Raw genomic sequence first — 24,859 nt, forward strand, 5'->3', positions numbered from 1 at the left:
ATAGAATGAGAAATGATACAATATGTTACTGCATATGTCAGCAGACTGAATTGGGAGCCTTTGTTTGCTTACTTACTACTAAAAGACAAGTTGTCTTTTATGTTCACTATTTTATTTCAGGCTAAACTTGCAATAACAAACATTTGTTTAATGTACCATAACATTTTTTGTTCAAATCAAGCCAATCATGCAATTTTTTGTGGTCCACTTTATTTAGAAAAGTATCGAAATAATTTTGGTATCGGGACAACACTAATTCAGCATGTTTGGTATTTACATAAACAAGACTTCCGGCCCCTTTAGAGGATCTTTATGCTTTCCCCCTCTGCAAACATTTTGTGTCCCTCTATCTTTCAATGGAATGCTGGCTTTTTTCCTTTCTCCTCATTTGTTTTCTTCCTCTGAGCACCCCCTCCCCGCCTCCTCCGCAGCCCGCCGCAGGCTCAGAACACCCAGCAGACTGGATTTAAAGGGAATTTGCGACTGTTAGTCAACACATTAGAACAGCCACACCTTCCTTTTAAGATCTTGCCTGCTGCTCTTTCTCACAGCCGCTACGCTCTCGACTGCCAACTGACGCTTGCCGCGTCCACCTTCACCTGCCGCGGCTCTTGAGCGAGGTTATAAGATGATTTGCACATGCAAAGAAGTCGCACGGCTCTGTTTGAGTCTGTCACTAACCTCCGTGTGAGCGTGTGGGGAAAGACGGGGTTTTTAAGTGGCATCAGGATCCACACACGACTGATGCGTCAGTCACTCATCGCCCCCTCTGGCCCCTTTGAGGCCTCGCCACGGACGAGCGAGACTCCCTCGCCCACACATGCAAAGACGTCTGCTGTCTCTTTCCATCTCGTCCCCTCTCCAGGATCAAAACCTGATCCCTCCACATGTCACCCCCTTTCCCTGTAGTCACAAATCCTTCACAGCCTTTGATTTATTTCACCTCTCATCTTCCTTAGTATCCTCTTTTGTGCTCCATGCCTCCGCGTGTGCTAAAAACACTTTTGCATTGGAAGTGGGATTTTCTTGGCCAAGACTTCAAGGGATAATTGATGATGAGCAAGTGTGTCTGCTATAAACAGAAAGCAACTTGGCAGCTTGAAAACGACTTGAAATGTGTTGAATTCAATAATGTTTCTGTGACATTGCAGGAATGTTGAGATTATTTTCATGAACCCATCGATGAATTGAAGGAAACACCTCTCATTACATTCTTGCTTAGAGGGGAACGGCACTCTTTTTTTTTTTTTGCCTATCGTTCACAATCATTATGAGAGACAAGAGCACACATGTCAATTTTTTTTAGGGGTGGGCGGTTTAAAGATGATAAAAAACACTTGGATGCGGCTAGTGGGGGTCAATGTTGTGGCCTTCAAAGCCTCTAAAACAACTTCAAAACCCTCCATCAACATTTTATATACACCCTGCAAGTATATATATAGTGTAGTAACAGACAGCTTCATAACAATTTGTAATATGTACAATATACACACCTGAAGTATATACAGTATATAATCTAGTAACAGACACCTTAATAACAATTTATAATATGTACAATATACATACCAAGTATATATATAATGTAGTAACAGACACCTTCATAACAATTTGTAATATGTACAATATACACACCTCAAATATATATATAATGTAGTAATAGACACCTTCATAACAATATGTAATATGTACAATAAACACACTGCAAGTATATATATAATATAGTAACAGACAATTGTATAACAATATGTAATATGTACAATATACACACTGCCAGTATATATATAATGTAATAACAGACACCTTCATAACAATATGTAATTTGTACAATATACACACTGCAAGTATATATATAATGTAGTAACAGACACCTTAATAACAATATGTAATAGTTTACTGAGGAATTTGTGAAACTGAAACATTACAAAAAGAATGTCATTGTAAGTTAATAACACTAACACAGACATTTGTAAACATGTTAGCATATTAGCTAATGCTAACGGCGCTAGCTTGATTACATTATGATAGCACGTAAAAATATGCATGAAAACATTATCAAATATGTGACAGTTTAGTGAGTATGAATTGTTTTAGTTATAGTGTAAAACTTACAAACGTTGATTGGAGTGATGAATGAAGAAACCATACGAGTAGATTGACGACTAGTAGACATTCGGTTCAAGGCACAGAACAGAAGGAAATGCTGTCGGCTTTCAACCCGCAGCACCTGCAGTGAGTGAACTCGTCCAAAAGATGGCACCATAGCGTAAACAATAACACACCTTTTCAGTCTCTGTGTCGGTGTTACTACTATTTAAGTTTGTTATATACAAAACTTTATGGCGGTTGGCAAAGAAAAATCTGTAGATTAGCCGCACTTTTGTATAAGCCACAGGGTTCAAAGATTGGGGGGCTCATAGTCTGCAAAATACGGTAACTAATGTTGCAATGCAATGAAGGTTTTCTATAGTCCGACAACTGCAAGAGAAATGTAACAATGGGGAAAAGCGCACATCTGGTTATCCTTCCAGAAGTGTGCCTTCTTTCACCCACATATGACATTTGCAGTGAAGACACACATCCGCTGTGAGTTGCTGCAAAAAAAAAAAGAGTGCTTTCTTTGTTGTTTCATTATACTGGAGCTCGCCTGTCAGGAGGATGATAAAATTAGGGCATGGTATACTGCCAGGTTATTTTTGGTTCTAATGTCACAGGCTACACACACACACACACACACACACACACACACACACACACACACACACACACACACACACACACACTGAGATAAGTGTGTGTGGGTGAGACAGAAGTGTTGAACAATGATTATCACATTGATATGCTGTGGTTTGGTTGGTGTGTAGAGAAAGGAGAAATTCCCTAATTGGCTATAGTAACTACACAAATGTCATTGGACAAAATGGCAGCAGTTATAAGACCACCAACAACAATGTTAAAATTTAGGGATGTAACGGTATCAAAATCTCACGGTACGATATTATCATGGTATATGTCCAAATAAAAAACTTAAAAATGTTATAGTGGGTCAAATGAAGTGGCAGGAATGTTTAGGATAAACACACTTATTGTAATTGAAAACAAACATAATGCTAAAATGTTTTATTACATTACAATGTATTTATATTTATTACCAAAAACATGATTTTTTTTTAAGAGAAATGAATTGTGCAGGGACATCCAGTTTCAAGCAAATATTTGTTTTTAAACTTACAGTTGCATGTCTTTAAAGCCACAATGTAAACATCTAGTGCAAAAAAAAAAAAATTCACTTAAGTGTCTTTTAACTTTGACTTTCTGAGAAGCAGTGTCCTCCACAGTGGACATGTTTAAATCAGTCTGGAAAAGTTACCGAACATCCATCCATCCATCCATTTTCTACTGCTTATTCCCTTCGGGGTCGCGGGGGGCGCTGGAGCCTATCTCAGTAACTCTTTTAATCGTGTAAATACTTCACAAATTGATGTTTGGCTTGCTTGCTTTCCTCTTATTTCCCACGCTGAACATTTTTATTTTTGGTGATTTCCCTCCGTGCGGTGCGACATGAATGTCTGGCTCTCTTCCAAACGAAAAGTTTTGCAAAACACAGACTTTCTTTCCTCCGCCAAAGAGGTTAGGTTTTCCCCAGTGTTTGTTTCTGTTTTTGTTAGCAACATAACTCAAACAGTTATGGACTGATTTTGAAGAAATATTGCTTTTATCGTCTACAGACACTTCACTTTCTACTTATGGCGTCGCACCTTGTTGCCCCGCACTGCGCAGAGGATTCTGAGAGATGTAGTTTGATGTCAGACCAAAAAAAAACAAACTACACACCGAGATGTTGTTTGATACCGTCAGACGTCACGGTATTGATGTGAAGACTTTGAAACCGGCATCTACAAAACCGTTACACCCCTATTATCATTCAATAAAAGCATGTTTCCATCCACTTTCTATCCATCCGTTCTCCAGGGGTTTCAGGGTTTTTGTCCCACCCTACCTGACGCTGGGTGGTCACATGGAATTTTCCACTTAAATCCACCGACATGTACACCAAAACTATTGCATGGATTGTTTTGTCATTCTGTGTTAAAACTAGGACTGTCAAGTGATTACTTGCTTGCATAAATGAAATTTGCTGAAGAAAAGACCCCAATATTTATAGACGAATGCAATTTTATTGTCAGAAAGTCATCTAAGAATGTTCTTGAGCATTGTACTTATGTCATTTATTTAACAGTTTTATCTAAAGTTCTTTCAGACTTTATTTTCGAGTAAAATTTGCCACCGAGTCTGAGTCTCCTCACTCATTTTCCACTGACATATGCATTGATTTAAACACTGACCGTATAAGGTAAAAGAGTTTGTAGGGTCAAAATAAATTGCATGATTAATCCAAGTGTGTTCATGATTAATGCGATCATTTTGTGTGTTTAATCACGAGTTAACTCATTAAAGCCCTACTTAAGAACTTTCCAGTTGTGGTTTAAATGGCGGTGTCTGTGTTGTGGCTAGGAGAAGCGCATATCCGGCAAGGGGCGTGGCTGTCAGTTCAACCAATCACCAAACACCTACGTAATTTTGTTCCTCTGGGACTCAATTTAGATCAGACCTGGGCAAAATAGGACCCAGTGGCCGCACGCGGCCCGTTAAGCTTTTCAATCTGGCTCACCTCACGTTCCCAAATAATTGTTTTTAGATCTTTAAAAACGAAACTGTCGCTGCCATTATGATGTGCAGTGATGTTTTCAAATGACCGTAAGTCTTGAATTATACAAAGTATTTTAATGGTTGGAATCTGCGCTTTTGCATGATATACTAGTTACTATGGTAACCTATGTCACAGCAGCTCAGACAAGGCACCAAGCAGTGTGGGTGAGGAGCGTTTCCCCAGAGTGTTTCCAGAGCGGCCAGCCTGAAATGTGGGTGTCAGGGACAAACGCAGAAGATTTTTACAACAAAGTTCTAAAGTTTAGTGATATAGATCATACTGTAAAATATGCCGATCGAGAGGGGGTGTGACGTTCATTGTTGTCAATATTCAGTGTTTTATCGGTTATAGTTAATATTGTAAATCCCACATTCTTTATTTTTATGTAAATTTTGGGTGTCTCATTCAGTAAAAAAATTCTAAATTCCATTCTGTTTTTTAAGGTGGTCTGTCATAATGTTTTTAGCATTCAATCAGACATTATTGTGAGGTTTTGTATTAGTGTACCTAAAAATAGGACCCAAGCACACATACTGTACAGCAGATTTTCACAGCTTACACACATATATATACAGGTAAAAGCCAGTAAATTAGAATATTTTGAAAAACTTGATTTATTTCAGTAATTGCATTCAAAAGGTGTAACTTGTACATTATATTTATTCATTGCACACAGACTGATGCATTCAAATGTTTATTTCATTTAATTTTGATGATTTGAAGTGGCAACAAATGAAAATCCAAAATTCCGTGTGTCACAAAATTAGAATATTACTTAAGGCTAATACAAAAAAGGGATTTTTAGAAATGTTGGCCAACTGAAAAGTATGAAAATGAAAAATATGAGCATGTATAATACTCAATACTTGGTTGGAGCTCCTTTTGCCTCAATTACTGCGTTAATGCGGCGTGGCATGGAGTCGATGAGTTTCTGGCACTGCTCAGGTGTTATGAGAGCCCAGGTTGCTCTGATAGTGGCCTTCAACTCTTCTGCGTTTTTGGGTCTGGCATTCTGCATCTTCCTTTTCACAATACCCCACAGATTTTCTATGGGGCTAAGGTCAGGGGAGTTGGCGGGCCAATTTAGAACAGAAATACCATGGTCCGTAAACCAGGCACGGGTAGATTTTGCGCTGTGTGCAGGCGCCAAGTCCTGTTGGAACTTGAAATCTCCATCTCCATAGAGCAGGTCAGCAGCAGGAAGCATGAAGTGCTCTAAAACTTGCTGGTAGACGGCTGCGTTGACCCTGGATCTCAGGAAACAGAGTGGACCGACACCAGCAGATGACATGGCACCCCAAACCATCACCCAACCATGCAAATTTTGCATTTCCTTTGGAAATCGAGGTCCCAGAGTCTGGAGGAAGACAGGAGAGGCACAGGATCCACGTTGCCTGAAGTCTAGTGTAAAGTTTCCACCATCAGTGATGGTTTGGGTGATGGTTTGGGGTGCCATGTCATCAAAATTAAATGAAATAAACATTTGAATGCATCAGTCTGTGTGCAATGAATAAATATAATGTACAAGTTACACCTTTTGAATGCAATTACTGAAATAAATCAAGTTTTTCAAAATATTCTAATTTACTGGCTTTTACCTGTATATATGTGTATATGTGTATATATATATATATATATATATATATATATATATATATATATATATATATATATATATATATATATATATACACACAGTACAGGCCAAAAGTTTGGACACACCTTCTTTTCAATGCGTTTTCTTTATTTTCAATGACTATTTCATGGCATTGTAGATTGTCACCGAAGGCATCAAAACTGATTTGAACTGAATGAACACATGTGAAGTTATGTACTTAACATAAAAAGGTGAAATACCGGGAAACATGTTTTATATTCTAGTTTCTTCAAAATTTCCTCCGAGTACTTTTTTTCACACTCTTGGCGTTCTCTCAATGAGCTTCAAGAGGTAGTCACCTGAAATGGTTTTCACTTCCCAGGTGTGCTTGAAGCTCATCGAGAGAATGCCAAGAGTGTGCAAAGCAGTGATTGGAGCAAAGGGTGGCTATTTTGAAGAAACTAGAATATAAAACATGTTTTGAGTTATTTCACCTTTTTTTGTTAAGTACATAACTCCACGTGTGTTCATTCATAGTTCTGATGCTTTCAGTGACAATCTACAATGTAAATAGTCATGAAAATAAAGACAATGCATTGAAATGAGAAAGTGTGTCCAAACTTTTGGCCTGTACTGTATATATGTGTGTGTATACACAGATAGATAGATAGATAGATAGATAGATAGATATACCAGCCCCCAGACACATTTTTTTCTCAAAATTTGGCCCCCCGAGTCAAAATAATTGCCCAGGCCTGGTTTAGACCCTGCCTCAGAGTAGGAGCTAAAGTGGTTCTAGGATCTGAGTGCCGTAGTCCCTAGTTCCCGTATGTCGGAACACAACGAAAAACGACCCGGGGACTAAAAAGGTTATAGGAACTCCAAAAAGTCCCTACAGTCGGAAAATGACAAAAGTTGCTAAGTGAAAGTGAGAGCGATACAGACCCCCTCTGGCCATGACAGATGTGTCATTTAACTAGTTCTAAATACATGTATAATCCCAAAAAATATTTTACAAAGGTTGAACAGCTACTTATTGCTGCTTTAATTTTGACAGCCCTTGCTAAATCTCTTTCATGATGAATTGTATTTAATTTGGGAACCTATAATGATGCACTGTGCATTTGGTAATAACTTATTTGTAATGCCCTGGTGTCCATGTTGGAAGAGTAATATTTCCACCACAGAGCCAACATGGTTCAGGATTTAGTTATGGTGAACACATACTGACCTTTCCTGTGACACTTCTGGGAACTTTATAAGACCATGCACAATCCTATCATCTCATATACAGTATTGTCTGCTGGTTTCTTCAGGGGAATTCAAATCCCACCTTTCTGCGCCGTCACTGGCAGACTTTTTCTAACTCGCTCGTGTAACCATTGGACAGATGTTAATCATTAAGGGCCCTATTCTCACATGTGCTTAATCGTAAAAAGGTGTGCAATTGTGCAGATTCCCACTTCATCCAAGAATCGCACTCTGGGTGGAGTTACCCTTAAATGTATACATTCCGAAATCAAACCTGTACTTTTTTTACAAAGTACTTTTGCTTAAGTACAGTGCCCCAGGTCGGTGAAACATTATATTCCATTTGAAGTTTGGAGTCAGTGTACACCACACATAACAAAAAGATACAAGAAACTCTCAGAAAGCTATCAAATTGGACATACTGGGACTTACAAACCATTTGACTGCTGAGGCCATCATTGAACTATGTGACTATTTAATAGAAATTACATGTATAATGTGGCGTCTACCAATTGATTTGACTGATTTTTGCGACAGTTAATATCAAACGTTCAGCTGCCACGCTCCCCCGTGCAAACACACACACACACACACACACACATAAAAACACAAACACAAACAGCCATCCAAACACATCCTGACACGTCACCACTTTCCAAACATTTGTACTAAACACAACTCTTAATATTACAAATACAATTTGGGTGGTTATAATAAGTGAAACAAAGTTTCATCTACGGAAGAAGAAGCTGTTGTAGCATGCGTACACATACTACATCACCATGACGACACACGTGCATATGACAAACAGGGACTGATACCTGGATTGATACGACCTTTTCAAATACTGTGTATATTGGGTTTTTTGTCATGGATTTCAATGACATTCACAAGTTTTTATAAAACTCCATGTTCCCTTTCCATATTTTCACACTAGTAGAACGATACAATAGCTAACCGCTAACAGCAGTATAGCGCTCCTAAAAAAACGTCATGGGTGGATCTGCACCTGACATCCACTGTAATGATACCAAATACAAGAGCGCATAGACTTAGACTCAGACTTAGACAAACTTTAATGATCCACAAGGGAAATTGTTCAACACAGTAGCTCAGTTACAATGATGGAAAGTGTAAGGATGGAAAGGACAATGCAGGTATAAATAGACTAATATAGCGATAACAAATATAACATATATATGAATATATACATAATATGTGTACAGTATATTATATATACAGATATATTATATTATGTCTATAACATATATACAATATATACCAATGACCATGTACAATATTACAGTATATATGACAGCAGCAGCATAAAATAGAGAGTAGATCCAGCAGAAAATAGAAAATAGACATTAAAAACAAAGAGAAGTAGCTAACATGTCAGGTGTCAGGTAATAGGAAGATATCATCTATTGCTGTATGGCGAGTGATTATACAGCTGGATGGAGTGTGGAATGAAGGAGTTCTTGAATCGCACAGTGCGGGAATGAAGCTAAAGGAGCCTGTTGGAGTATGACCTCCGCTGTCCCTTAATTGTCAGGTGGAGTGGGTGGGCAGGATTGTCCATGATGGCCAGCAGTTTGTCCAGTGTAAAGTCGATACCACTATTATTACATCGATATTTTTATAAACACTATTTATTTTTATTTTTTTAAATTCATATTATGTTTATAAACTCAGGAAATACGTCCCTGGACCCTTGAGGAGTTAAATTTAACCAATGTATGATCCTGTAACTACTTGGTATCGGATCGATACCCAAATTTGTGGTATCATCCAAAACGAATGTAAAGTGTCCAAACAACAGAAGAATAAGTGATTATTACATTTTAACAGAAGTGTAGATGGAACATGTTGAAACAGAAAATAACTACATATTAACAGTAAATAAACAAGTGGATTAATAATTCATTATCTACCGCTTGTCTTTCATAATTTTGACAAAATAATAGAATGAGAAATGACACAATATGTTACTGCATACGTAACAAGTGAAAGAAAGTTTCATCTATGGAAGAAGAAGCTGTTGTAGCGTGCACACACATACTACATCACAATGACGACACACATACACATGACAAACAGTGCCTGAATTGGTACGGCCTTTTCAAATTTAAATTGTGTTTTTTTCATGGATTTCTATGACAGTCACATGTTTTTGTATAACCCTTGTGTTCCATTTCCAAACTTTCACACATGGCAAAGTCGGACTTATTAGTGATAATCCCGCCTTCTTTCCTGACTTGTGCAGTCGTTTGCGCGAGGTGGGCGTGTCCCGAGGTTGGATGGGAGAAAAAGTGAAACGTGCGTAACTTCAAGCCCGGAGAAATAAATGTAGGCGCAAAAAGGAGGATATGATTGAACACAGTTGGGGTGCGTACATGTGCATGCCACTTTGATGTCAAAAACATATGCAGTCAACTTTTTAAAGTTGAATGCAATTCATTCTGTGACACTGGTTGACTTAAATATTGTTTTCATTTCAAAACAATGTAATGTAAAAACTGTCAGCATCAAAAAATCTTTAATTAACATTTTAATGGGCTGTTTGCAACATTTACACAAATGCCTAGAGGACGCTAACTTTCCATTGTTTTGTTTGTTTGTGCGCTAGGTTTGGGTGTTGTTAGCTAACGATCGCGATTTGGATTGTTAGCATTAGCTGTCATTGAATGTGTATTCTATCATAACAAAAACACGATTGCAAATTGTTCGTCACTTCTCTTCGACTGCTTTTTTATGTGTGCACGCGCTCCGTGGGCGTTCGTGCTGATGAGACCGGGTGAGTGACCGCCGTAAACACCAGTCATTTTATTCGGGCCGGTAAAATGTTTATTCCATAAACTATGTATTTGTGAAAAATATAGACACATTTAAAATAGATGTTAAACCAGTAATAGTAACTAACAAAAGGTGGCCAATGGTGTTCTTGTTATACAAACCCCAAAACCAGTGAAGTTGGCACATTGTGTAAATGGTAAATAAAAACAGAATACAATGATTTGCAAATCCTTTTCAACTTATATTCAATTGAATAGACTGCAAATACAAGATATTTAACAAATTGAACTGGAAAACTTTGTTATTTTTTGCAAATATTAGCTCATTTGGAATTTGATGCTTGCATCATGTTTCAAAAAAGCTGGCACAAGTGGCAAAAAAGACTGAGAAAGTTGAGGAATGCTCATCAAACACTTTTTTGGAACATCCTACAGGTGAACAGGCTCATTGGGAACAGGTGGGTGACATGATAGGGTATAAAAGCAGCTTCTATGAAATGCTCAGTCATTCACAAACAAGGATGGGGCAAGGGTCACCACTTTGTCAACAAATGAGTGAGCAAATTGTCCAACAATGAGCTATTGGAAGGAATTTAGGGATTTCACCATCTACGGTCCGTAATATCATCAAAAGGTTCAGAGAATCTGGAGAAATCACTGCACGTAAGCAATGATATTACAGACCTTCGATCCCTCAGGCAGTACTGCATCAATTGAATATAAATTGAAAAGGATTTGCAAATCATTGTATTCTGTTTTTATTTCCGAATTACACAGCATGCCAACTTCACTGGTTTTGGGTTTTGTATTCGCTTTAAAAATGTAACTGAGGAAGTTGCAAACAGCCCCATTTAACATCTACTTGCCATACAAGCAAATCGCTATACAGTATAAAATGTTAAATTAAATTAAATTAAATAATACAAAGCACACTTTGAATACATCTGCCAGGCGTAAGCTGGCTTGTTTTTTTTTAATTGTTTTTTATTTATTTTTGTAATTATTATTTGTAATGATCTATTTTTTAAATAAAAAAATTAGGATAAATGAATATATTTATTTAAACAGGAACAATGCACAAAAACATTAAGATGCCTTGAGCCAGGTTGTTGCAATATTTGCTAACTTCCACCTGTAGTCCCTGGGCAAGTAAGACAGCGACTGATAACAATATGATAAGAGTGTTGAATAAAAGTGATATGATCTGAAATGTTTATTTTAACAACAGACAGAGTAAACTAGCAAATGCAGAGAACAAGAGCTCCAAATTATGAAATACACAATAGAATTGAATGAAAAGCACATCTTATTCACATCACACATATTAATAATCAGGCTTATTTATATACACACTCACACGTAAACAATAAAATATAAGTTACCTTTTTAAGGGCTATGAAATAGTATACTTTCTGATGCCATCCATCCATCCATTTTCTTCCGCTTATCCAAGGTCGGGTCGCGGGGGCAGCAGCCTAAGCAGAAAAGCCCAGACTTCCCTCTCCCCAGCCACTTCGTCCAGCTCCTCCCGAAGGATCCCGAGGCGTTCCCAGGCCAGCCGGGAGACATAGTCTTCCCAACGTGTCCTGGGTCTTCCCCGTGGCCTCCTGCTGGTCGGACGTGCCCTAAACACCTCCCTAGGGAGGCGTTCGGGTGGCATCCTGACCAGATGCCCAAACCACCTCATCTGGCTCCTCTCCATGTGGAGGAGCAGCGGCTTTACTCTGAGTTCCTCCCGGATGACAGAGCTTCTCACCCTATCTCTAAGAGAGAGCCCCGCCACCCGGGGGAGGAAACTAATTTCGGCCGCTTGTACTCGTGATCTTGTCCTTTCGGTCATAACCCAAAGCTCATGACCATAGGTGAGGATGGGAACGTAGATCGACCGGTAAATTGAGAGCTTTGCCTTCCGGCTCAGCTCCTTCTTCACCACAACGGATCGATACAGCGTCCTCATTACTGAAGACGCCGCACCGATCCACCTGTTGATCTCACAATCCACTCTTCCCTCACTCGTGAACAAGACTCCTACGTACTTGAACTCCTCCACTTGGGGCAAGATCTCCTCCCCAACCTGGAGATGGCACTCCACCCTTTCCCAGGCGAGAACCATGGACTCGGACTGGGAGGTGCTGATTCTCATCCCAGTCGCTTCACACTCGGCTGCGAACCGATCCAGTGAGAGCTGAAGATCCTGGCCAGTTGAAGCCATCAGGACCACATCATCTGCAAAAAGCAGCCACCAAACCGGATCCCCTCAACGCCTTGACTGCGCCTAGAAATTCTATCCATAAAAGTTATGAACAGAATCGGTGACAAAGGGCAGCCTTGGTGGAGTCCAACCCTCACTGGAAACGTGTCCGACTTACTGCCGGCAATGCGGACCAAGCTCTGACACTGATCATACAGGGAGCGGACCGCCACAATCAGACAGTCCGATACCCCGTACTCTCTGAGCACTCCCCACAGGACTTCCCGGGGGACACGGTCGAATGCCTTCTCCAAGTCCACAAAGCACATGTAGACTGGTTGGGCAAACTCCCATGCACTTTCTGATGCTTACTATTTAATTTGTGTTTATATGTTGAACTTTTATTTTGGATTATGTAATGTGGCTTGGGAGTGGCTGGATGGAGGATGGATGCTGTATTTTCTGAACTTGGCTCCTCCTCCCTCTCCATCTTCTCCCAGCTCACAAAAGCTTCACGTGCAACATTTTTATCGAATTTTTTTTTCCGAAAGTCTCTCTGCGTGGACTCTGACCTGCTCCTTGGCCGTACCATCACTTCAAGATCTCGGCAGGAAAACAGCCTTAGCCTTAGCTTTAGCCTTGGCCCATTTTGACAACTTCTGCCACTTCTTTTCATCTCCTCCTGCTTGCTGATAACAAACATTTGTTGAGCAAAAGCCCATACCAGGGAGTAAGGTTGTACGGTATACTGGTACTAGTAAAATACTGCGAAACTAATGAATCATAATCGGTACTATACCGCCTGTAAAAAGGACCGGGTCTCTCTTTTTTTTAACGGGCATGACGGCGCGCCGTCGTCATGTCGTGACATTGCTGGTTTTACGAGCGGAGGAGCATGTTTGGCAACGCACAATCACAGAGTACTTACAAGCAGACAGAAAAAGGAGAATGGAGGCATTTTGGCTTGAAAACTAACAATAAAGGTGAAGCTATAACACTGAAACGCTGCTCAGCAAGAGGTGCTTTGAGACATGGCTAGCTAGATAGCAGCTAACGTCTATCGGCAGTGTTTTAGATACCTACTTCTAAATCACTAATCCTCGCCTCCATGGCCACAAATAAAGTAAGTTTCTTACAAGTGTCATCCCTGCAAGACGAGGAATAGCTAAACATGCTTCACTACACATCGTAGGAGGATACAATGGCTCACCGCTAACAGCAAGCTAGCGCTCCTGAATGTAAGCCAACGCCATGGGTGGATCCACACCTGACATCCACTGTAATAATACCAAGTACAAGAGTATATCTAGTCGATTCTACTATGATTACATCGATATTTCTCATAATCACAAAATCTTTTTTCGGTTTTTTTTTTTTTTTATTCATATGTTTATAAACTCATGAATTACGTTTCAGGACACATGAGGACTTAAATTATGACCAATGTATGATCCTGTAACTACTTGGTATCGGATCGATACCCAAATGTGTGGTATCATCCTAAACTTATGTAAAGTTAAGTATCAAACGACAGAATAATAAGTGATTATTACATTTTAATAGAAGTGTAGATATAACATGTTGAAACAGAAAATAACCAGATATTATCAGTAAATGAACAATATGAGGACAGCGGTTGGAAGAGTGGCTGTGCCAGCAACCTGAGGGTTCCTGGTTCGATCCCCACCTTCTACCAACCCAGTCACGTCCGTTTTGTCCTTGAGCAAGACACTTCACCCTTGCTCCTGATGGGTCGTGGTTAGTGCCTTGCGTGGCAGCCCCCGCCATCAGTGTGTGAATGGGTGAATGTGGAAATAGTGTCAAAGCGCTTTGAGTACCTTCAAGGTAGAAAAGCGCTATACAAGTATAACCCATTTACCATTTAATAATCCATTTTTACAGCTTGTCCTTTATAATGTTGACAAAATAATAGAATGAGAAATGACACAATTTTTTACTGCATACGTAACAAGTGAAAGAAAGTTTATATCTACGGAAGAAGAAGCTGTAGTAGCGTGCACACACATACTACATCACAATTACTTACTACTAAAAGACAAGTTGTCTAGTATGTTCACTATTTTATTTAAGGACAAAATTGTTCTTGGATTGCAAATAGAAACATATGTTGAATGTACCGTAAGATTTTTTGTTAAAATAAAGCCAATATTGCCAATATTGTCCCTTTTATTTAGACAAGTATCGAAATACATTTTGGTACCGGGACTAAAATATTGGTATCAGGACAACCCTACCAGGGAGTATTCAACAGACAGCAAATTGAATTCCCAACATAAAACAAGTGGAACGGGGAATGTTTCCACTGCTGCATCTTACTTTCTTACCTTGCTTGTATGATTCCATGCACGTTTTTTTTGCTTTTCTGTCCAAGTCCAGTGGGACTTAAAGGTCATTGGGCGTTAAAGAGCGATACGGAGCATTAGTGGGGCTCTATCCTGCACAGTTGAGCATGTAACTGCACCGTTGTGGCAATGTCGCTAACACTGGAAAGGTCTCAAGGTGTACACGTGCACATGTTTTTAATTGCTCTACTCTGATTGGTCTGCAGGGCGCCAAGCTTCCAATGTCCATTATCATCGTCGGAGTGGGTCAGGCGGAATTTGACGGTATGCTGACTTTCTTTGCTGCAGTGATAAACATTCATCACCCTTGTAATTGTATGCAGCAGAATTGTCGCTATGCAGAAATGGCAGAAGCTGCGGGGGTTTGACTTGTTTTTGGACTTTTATCATGCCTGTTTAACTGATAAACATACCGCATGAGGTAGTAATTCACATTTGTAATTACAACTCATTATTGCCTGGTTGTACAATGGCTCCAGTAATTACTGGGTCTGCAGTCTTTCGAGGGACAGACTGTGGATGGCAGATGCTATAATAAGAACACATTTGTTCATTAAGGCCGCCGAGCAGAGGCAGTCTCACGTCATCGCCCATTTTGTGATGTCGACGAGGTAATAACGCCTGGCTTTGCGCTTTGGCTCTCATGTGTCTCCCCAGCTATGGTAGAGTTGGACGGCGACGACATCAGGGTCTCCTCCCGAGGGAAACTGGCCGAGAGAGACATTGTCCAGGTAACGGCTCGTGATGTTCAGTCCAGCTTTGGGCCAAGGGTAATTCTGAAGGTCACAACGTTCAGCTAAGGGAAATATTTATTGCCGCATAATTGTTTCTCAATAGTTTGTGTGCATGTTTGTCTCCTTTTACCATATATCAGGGGTCTGCAACCCACAATGTTGAGAGAGCCATATTGGACCAAAAATACAAAAAAAAATCTGTCTGGAGCCGCAAAACATTAAAAGCCTTATATAAGTGTTATAATGAAAGCAACACACGATGTAAGTTTCTATATTACCTATATTAGCCTACTATCAAAATGACTTTAAAATTCTTATATAAGTGTTATAAAGAAGGCAACACATGATGTAAGTGTCTATATAAGTTATATTAGCCTACTATCTAAGGCTGACGCAAATCTTCGTTGACAGAAATGTTGTATTCTAATTTTTATTCTACACATTTTTGCAACATTGGAAATCATTAGTAAAATGGAGACTTATCACAGGATGAGTTAATTTCTGGAAATTACTGGCTCAGAATGACCAAAAGTATAGATGTGTGTGTCCAAGTTTATAGAAACGGCAGGCTGTCTTCTTCTAATTGATTTATTACAATCTTTGCAAGCTGGGTAACGTTTGCTGTGGTCTGGAACAACATAGCACACAACTATGAGAAATGCAGCCAATATTACATATAGATAATGTGTCGTGAGACATGCAAATATAAATAAAACACACAGAAGACATAAGTAAAGGAAATTAGATTAGCTCAAATATACCTAGCATAATGATGCAATATGTACAAACAGCTAGCCTAAATAACATGTTAGCATCGATTAGCTTGCAGTCATGGATTGGCCAAATATACCTGATAAGCACTCCAGCAAATCAATAAAATCAACAAAGCTCACCTTTGTGCATTCACGCACAGCATTAAACATTTGGTGGACAAAATGAGACAAAGAAGGAGTGACATAAAACATGTCTTTCTGTGGCGGCGTAGGGAGAAATGTGTACATTTAAACGAACTACAATGAGTAGTAGGACAAAACGGTGCTTGGCAAATACTCTCATCAGTGAAGCATGTATAACATAAACAGTGGGGTTTCTAAAAATTAGGAAAGTTTGTGTCATGTTTGATCTCCTACAGAAAATATTAAAACAAAAAATTTTTTTTTTTCTTCGTCTTTTTCCATTTTCACACATCTCTAAAAGAGATCCAGGGAGCCACTAGGGCGGCACTAAAGAGCCGCATGCGGCTCTAGAGCCGCGGATTGCTGACCCCCGTGCTAAGGGAAATATTTATTGCTGCAAAATTGTTTCACAATGGTTTGTGTCCTTTTACCATAGATTCAAGCACACCCATAATTGAGTGTTGTTTCAGTGGAACCTCGATTTGCTAACTTAATTGATTCTGGAACGTGGTTTGAAAACCGAAACGTTCGTATACAAATTAGGTTTGCATGACGTACAAACACAGCCACACTATACAACAGTACAAATAATCACAGTCAGCATTAATAAAAGACAACAAGCTGTTGCTTATAAATTACTTTTTTGTTATCTGCAAAATAACAACAGGTATATTACGATAAATTTAAACATTTAAACTAAGATGCTGAAAGTTAACCACCATTATCGTACTTTCCGGGCTCTAGAGCGCACCGATATTCTAGCCGCACCCACTAAATTTTGGAGAAAATAAATGTGTTTACATGTATTATAAGGCACAAATATATACCAATACGAAATGTTTATTAACATACCTTAATTGTTTCCAAGCGGTGTTTGTAACACGGCAGTAAAACGGCTGTTCAAACAAAACAGAAGTATGGACCACAATGGAAACAAGCGTTTTGGCTCTTTGTGCCATCCATTTGCCTTTTTAAAGCATTACATGGATTCAATTCTTTAGGATGTCAATAAACTTCTCAATCAATCAAAAAAAAGTCATAGTCATGGACCCACTAGCTGCGCATGCTAGCCCTCCGTTCGTATACAAGTGATGTTTGCACGACTTACAATCACAGCCACACTATACTGCCATTAGTCACGACAGTACAAATAATCACAGTCAGTCTTCATAAAATACAATAAGCTGTTTTTCAACACCTGTTTTGGTGGAAAACATTTTTTAAGAAATTTAAGATTTAAATTGCTTTTTTGTTATCAATGAAATAGCAACAGGTATATTGCAATCAATTTTAACATTTCAGATGCTCAAAATTAACCACCATTACCGTTTTTTCCATACCGGTATACAAGCAATCTAACCTTACTTCATAATTCCACCAAATAAGCTGTTTGGAATTTGCCCAATTCGTGGCGTTTTTCCCAAGTGTGTTCAAGTCTGCCATTGTAGCACCTATTTTTTTGTCTGGCACATGCATGCTTTGCAGTATCCATAAATCAGCTGCACTGTTTTATAAGCCACAGGGTTCAAAGCGTCCGAAAAAATAGGGTAGTTAAAAATTACCATCAGAACTCCTAATGTGCCTCCTTTTAGACACTTTCTCTGAGTGTGTGTCGCTCAGAACCCCCTGTAATTATAAATTAAAAGAAGGATTCTTTTATTTAAAACAAAACACGCGAATTGCATGACTGCATTGTTTTGTTTTTATTACTATCCCTTCTCTTCCTCCTCAGTTTGTTCCCTTCAGAGACTACATGGACCGGACAGGTAACCACGTGTTGAGCATGGCTCGCCTGGCGAAAGACGTGCTGGCCGAGATCCCGGACCAGTTCATTTCTTACATGAAGAGCCGGGGGATTAAACCCAACCCCGCCCCGCCTCCTTACACGCCCCCCGGACACACACACATCTGACGGCGTGTCTTCATCAGGTTGCTTTCTCTTGTTGAGAGACTGCAAACTTTCCAGGACCCGACGGCAAAAAGCCCTTTTTTTTCCTTTTTTTTTAATCAAAACTGCGGCGTAGACTGTTTCGCATCTCAAACGGGCAGCAGATTATTTTTTGGGGGGGAAACAAAGATCTTATTGTGGTTGAAACTTGTGCCTGTCTGTGGTCGTTTCTCGAAAAGGTTTCAGGTGAACTTTGACCTGAAACTCTGCCCTGTCAGTCATCAGTGTGGCCAAATACGCTGATCTTTTCAGGCACTTTTTCCCGTCTGGAACAAGTTTTTATATCTGGAGACGATCTCCATATTTCTGGGGGAAAAATTCACAGTTCTAGTTCTGGAAACATCAGTCAGGTATTTCTCGCCATCAGTTTCTAAGAGCACTCCACATATTTGATTCTCAAGTATTTTTCAGAGTGGCATGAGTATTTAATAAGACTGTTTAAAAAGTATCATCTATTTTTCTTTGATTGCATATAAAAACAATAGTTGCCCATTTCACAGATGACTATATTTTATCAAAATCTAATTTACTTAAACTAGTCAAACATATTAAGGGTATTTATATAGTTTTTACAGTTTCCTTTCAAAATCCCGCAATTTTTATGCCAATTGTATGACTTATTTCTGGAAACGTTCCATTGGAAGTTTGGCTTGGGAAATATTGAAAGTTGGACACCTTCCATGGGTATTAATCAGACTGGTTTACGTTTTAATTATTTTTATTTCAGTCCCTCCGGTATTTTGCTGCCTTTTTTTTGCCTGAATTTGCAGCAGATTTTTCCGAAAGTTATTGCAAAAATTGAGGCTTCTTGAATTGAAATTTGTTGCCGACCTTGTCGTGACGCTCGGGGTCGCATGATGGCGATAATTTGGTGTGTTCCAAAGATGCAGAAAGCCGAGGAGACAACGTGCAGGTAAAAGGTGTTTATTGGCTTTAGGGTAGGGGTATCCAAACTATGGCCCGCCGGCGTCTTCAATTTGTCATAAGGAATCTGTCTTACAATTCATTTTAAAAGTCCATTTATATGCTGCTGTTTTGTCATAATCTTGTGGGTAATTCAGGCTCATGACCAATTATCATGCTTCACCAAGTACAGCATTTACTTAGCTAACCCAATGCAAACAACCTTGTCTAGTCATGGTGCAAACCAACGAAAAATGCCAACAGACATGGTCACACATAACAATTTATGGATATTACAAAAAAACGTCCATGCACCATAAACTAATTCAGAATTACACCCATTCAAAACCATTACAATGCATGATGGGAAAAATGCAGTGGTTTTGCCGTCAGGGCCAGCAAGGCCATCTCTGCTGGCCTAACATAACCAGAAATCATGATCATAATTAAAGATGAAATTATTTTTTTATTTACTTTCCCTCAATATCTAAAATGATTCATATTCTCTTCATGTCATATTATGCTCCTTCCAGTGCTGTTGTTTTTAGGTTATAGAGTTTGTATCCAATCAGAATTCAGCTAGCTTATGTTGCCATGCTGTACCAAATCTGCTCGGGGCCTTCAGAATCAACAATGCGAGCGTCCGTGCACTGTAAGTGAACAGGGACATACAGGTGATAGACAATTGCGATAGCCAATCAGATCACGAGTTGTTGTCAGTAAGGCCTTCTAGATGGCCTCACGTTGAACGTGACATTTACGTATCCTGTGATTGGATACTTACTTGGACTGTAAGCGGATGAATTTGAGAACACATTGAGTTTATACACAGTTGCGATAGCCAATCAGATCACAAGTTGTTGACAGTAGCCTTTCTAGGTAGCCTGATGGTAACGAGACTGTGATTGGATACTAACTTGTCATTCGAAAGTGAGTATCCAATCACAAGTTGCAACTTAGCAGGAAGTGTTGACCCACAAATAAGGACAAAACGTTGATTAGGTGGCAGATATACAGTATATTGTGATGTTATGAGCTAGGTAACATTAGAACTCCATTACCCAGCATGCCACAGTAGTGAAGCGCATGCGCAGTAGCCCCGTTTAGGTTGTTGAATGTAGACATGCCGGCAGCTGGACATTATTGACGAGCACACTGTGGAGTAAACTTTAAGAACTCAGCCAACAAGTCTCGTCTGCATCTTGTATGATTAGACAAGACAACACATATATTTGCAAGGCCATTTTCAAGAAGGATATTTAAAGAGAAACTACATCTTGTGAGACAATGTCGGCCAACCCCGGAAGCTCGAATGGGTTCTACAAATTGTGAGTTCAGATATTTTATTTCTTTATTTTTTCACATTAAATATGTTTTTTGCAATTTTAATTTTGACAGTACCACATAAGATATGTTTTAATTGCTGATGCAGGTTTATTGATTTTTAAATGTGCCAGAAAATAACCCGTTTGGTACACTGTTGAGGTGGTTCAATGACCAGTAGTGCGTGAGTATTTCTCCAGCAATGATAGTGACATAAATAATGGTATTTTGAGAGGTAATCATTGAAGTCGGACATCACTGAAGGCCTAGGTGGGAAACACATGGCCCGCCACTGGAAAAATGCAATCCATATTTGGCGCAATTTAGCTGCTTGATATTTCTGATTGATTACAAATCTTTAAGGAAATGGTCACGGACGTCCAACTATCACATACTCCTAATATCAAATTATATTAACCCTGTCTGTATATATAGATATAATTTAAAACTTTCTTACGCTTATATTCCCCATTCACTACTCTATATGTTTTCATAGTAATAAACTTTGATTTTCGCACCTTGCCAGTTCAAGTAACTCTGAGTGATTGATGGAACTAACCAATCCCAGACCATACGCCATCAATCCACTGTGCCTACATTTGACCAACCAAGGAAGACACGACACAATTTAAACCAATCAGAAACAATGTGAGGCGGGTCTTTGCGTCACACCTCAGCTGTACATTGTTTCCTATCATTTTAAATTGCTCGGTGTCTTCTGTGGTTGGTTGGTAGGCACACTTCAGGTAGGCAAACATTGTTTTACACGCTTACAAATCTGGATGCACTGGCTTAAATCATACACGGCAGAAGTGTCGCAAAAGTCACTTGTAAGTAGACAGCCTATCGAGGGTTCTTTCTGATTAGGGACACACAGACAACTTAAAACATGCGTACGCGGATCTAAAACACGCCTACGCGGATCTACAAATCCCAAAACCGATGAAGTTGGCACGTTGTGTAAATCGTAAAAAAAAAACAGAATACAATGATTTGCAAATCCTTTTTAACCTATATTCAATTGAATAGACGGCAAAGACAAGATATTTAATGTTTGAACTGGTAAACTTTTTTATTTTTTGCAAATATTAGCTCATTTGGAAAATGGTGCCTGCAACATGTTTCAAAAAAGCTGGCACAAGTAGCAAAAAAGTCAAAGAAAGTTGAGGAATGCTCATCAAACACTTATTTGGAACATCCCACAGGGGAACAGGCTTATTGGGAACAGGTGGTTGCCATGATTGGGTATAAAAGCAGCTTACATGAAATGCTCAGTTATTCACAAAAAATGGATGGGGCGAGGGTCACCACTTTGTCAACAAATGCGTGAGCAAATTGTTTAAGAACAACATTTCTCAACCAGCTATTGCAAGGAATTTAGGGATTTCACCATCTACGGTCCGTAATATCATCAAAAGGTTCAGATAATCTGGAGAAATCACTGCACGAAAGCAGCAATGCCCGTGCATCAAAAACCGACAGTGTGTAAAGGATATCACCACATGTACTCAGGAACACTTCAGAAAACCACTGTCAGTAACTACAGTTGGTCGCTACATCTGTAAGTGCAAGTTAAAATTCTACTATGCAAAGCCATTTATCAACTACACCCAGAAACGCTGCCGGCTTTGCTGGGCCCGAGCTCATCTAAGATGGACTGATGCAAAGTGGAAAAGTGTTCTGTGGTCTGACGAGTCCACATTTCAAATTGTTTTTGGAAACTGTGGATGTCGTGTCATCCGGACCAAAGAGGAAAATAATCATCCTGATTGTTAAAAGCGCAAAGTTCAAAAGCCAGCATCTGTGATGGTATGGGGGTGTATTAGTGCCCAAGGCATGGGTTACTTACACATCTGTGAAGACACCATTAATGCTAAAAAGTACATACATGTTTTGGAGCAACATATACCATCCAAGCAACGTCTTTTTCATGGACACCCCTGCTTATTTCAGCAAGACAATGCTAAGCCACATTCTGCACGTGTTACAACGGCGTGGCTTCGTACTAAAAGAGTGCGGGAAGTAGACTGGCCTGCCTGTAGTCCAGACCTGTCTCCTATTGAAAATGTGTGCCGCATTATGAAGCCTAAAATACCACAACGGAGACCCCGGACTGTCGAACAACTTAAGCTGTACATCAAGCAAGAATGGAAAATAATTCCACCTAAAAAGCTTCAAAAATTGGTCTTCTCAGTTCCCAAACGTTTACTGAGTGTTGTTAAAAGGAAAGGCCATGTAACACAGTGGTAAAAATGCCCCTGTGCCAACTTTTTGCAATGTGTTGCTGCCATCAAATTCTGAGTTAATGATTATTTGTGGGGAAAAAATTACGTTTCTCAGTTCGAACGTTAAGTATCTTGTCTTTGCAGTCTATTCAATTGAATATAGGTTGAAAAGGATTTGCATTGTTTTTATTTACTATTTACACAACGTGCCAACTTCACTGGATCTAAAACACGTACGGTGATTTAAAACACACGTACGCAGATCTAAAACACGTACACTGTGTGTAGAGTTTTGAGGAAACAAATGAATGTATTCCATTTTGGAATACGTTTGTAACATAACAAAATGTGGAAAAAGTGAAGCGCGGATAGTTGATGCAGATATATTAATTGATTTGGCAATAAACATTAACCTCATTAAGAGTAAAAATTTGCATGAGCAAACATTTAGCTTAAAGCGCCACACTGACTATTAACTGCTGTAATGGTCCTTTAATGCTAACAAAGACATTTCTTTGAAATCCTTATTCCACTTTTGCCAGTTTTGTCAGAAAATCATTGATTTCCCCAACGAGGGGGTTGGCTCCCACTCTAATCTTCTTCAAAGAGTGTAACGAGCAACTGCTTCCCAGGTGTCCCTCATTCAGTTTCCCAACGTAGCAAACAACTTCAGGGTGTGGACGCTCATTCCGGGTGTTGATGCAAGTTCCCGTCGGGCCGAGAGCAACCATTTACAGCGACAATGTAAACGCTCATCAATATGCATGAGAATGTCAAGCATTCGTAAATGCTGCTTTGCATATTGATCACGACAGCACTTTATTGTTAGAGTGCTCATGAATATGTTTGGAATATTTTTTTTATTTTTTGTTTTGTATTTGATGAAAAGTCATTCCTCCCGCCAAGACGTGGTCTCCGACTTGTTCAACGCCATTGATCGACCGCATGTGTCCTTGGGGTACAGGAGAGTGTTGTGCACATGTTGCTGATCCCAGATCAGCCCAACCAGTCCACGAGCATGTCAGTTTGCTGTTTCTTCTCTGTTGTGCCTGCTTCTCCCGACATTTCTCGTCTCACCAGTGGTCCGACAACTGAGTTGTAGCATGTCATTTAGCATGTTACAGTTGATTGACTTATTTTCTTTAACCCCATGATTTATCTTTGTCGTTGAGACAGTATTTCATGCTGTGTTTTGATTTGCATGACACCCTTCATTGTACATGACTGTTGTCAAATGGTGGGTCGTGAAATGCTTTGTAATGGATTGCCTTAAATTAAAGTTCAATTGAAAGAACAAAATATGACTGGTTTTATTGGATATTTTGCATTAGTAGTGGTTTTTGTGGGCCTTTTCTATAGGGAATCAACATTATTGTTGGAGGCTTGTCTGATTAATAGGGGTGTCATCAAAAAAAAAAAAATTTCAAATGATTCAAGATTTTTATAGCGATTCCGAATTTTTTTTTCTTTTCAATTAGTCCAACCACTCAGACAAATTATATTGTTGATGTAGATCAGGGGTGTCAAACTCATTTTAGATCGGGGGCCACGTGGAGAAAAATGTAGTCCCAAGTGGGCAGCACGGTGGCAGAGGGGTTAGTGCGTCTGCCTCACAATACAAAGGTCCTGGGTTCGATCATGCGCTCGGGATCTTTCTGTGTGGAGTTTGCATGTTCTCCCCGTGACTGCGTGGGTTCCCTCCGGGTACTCCGGCTTCCTCCCACCTCCAAAGACATGCAGCTGGGGATAGGTTGATTGGCAACACGAAATGGTCCCTAGTGTGTGAATGTGAGTGTGAATGTTGTCTGTCTATCTGTGTTGGCCCTGCAATGAGGTGGTGACTTGTCCAGGGTGTACACTGCCTTCCGCCCGATTGTAGCTGAGATAGGCTCCAGTACCCCCTGCGACCCCGAAAGGGATAAGCG

The 24,859-nt window shown here is 39.6% G+C and overlaps 1 protein-coding gene across 3 annotated transcripts in view; it reads left to right on the forward strand.

Moving 5' to 3' along the window:
- The window catches only part of LOC133622315 (copine-8-like), a 417,761-nt gene extending 393,563 nt beyond the window's left edge, over positions 1-24,198 (forward strand). For all 3 annotated transcript variants that reach the window (XM_061984911.1, XM_061984910.2, XM_061984912.1), the window contains 3 exons: positions 15,112-15,169; positions 15,563-15,636; positions 18,268-24,198. In XM_061984911.1, coding sequence (XP_061840895.1) covers positions 15,112-15,169; positions 15,563-15,636; positions 18,268-18,447 — 312 coding nt within the window. In that variant the 3' untranslated portion in view covers positions 18,448-24,198. The remainder of the gene's footprint in view (positions 1-15,111; positions 15,170-15,562; positions 15,637-18,267) is intronic.
- Positions 24,199-24,859: the final 661 nt, after the last annotated feature.

This window comes from Nerophis lumbriciformis, linkage group LG23 (assembly GCF_033978685.3).
Source record: "Nerophis lumbriciformis linkage group LG23, RoL_Nlum_v2.1, whole genome shotgun sequence".
NCBI lineage: Eukaryota > Metazoa > Chordata > Actinopteri > Syngnathiformes > Syngnathidae > Nerophis > Nerophis lumbriciformis.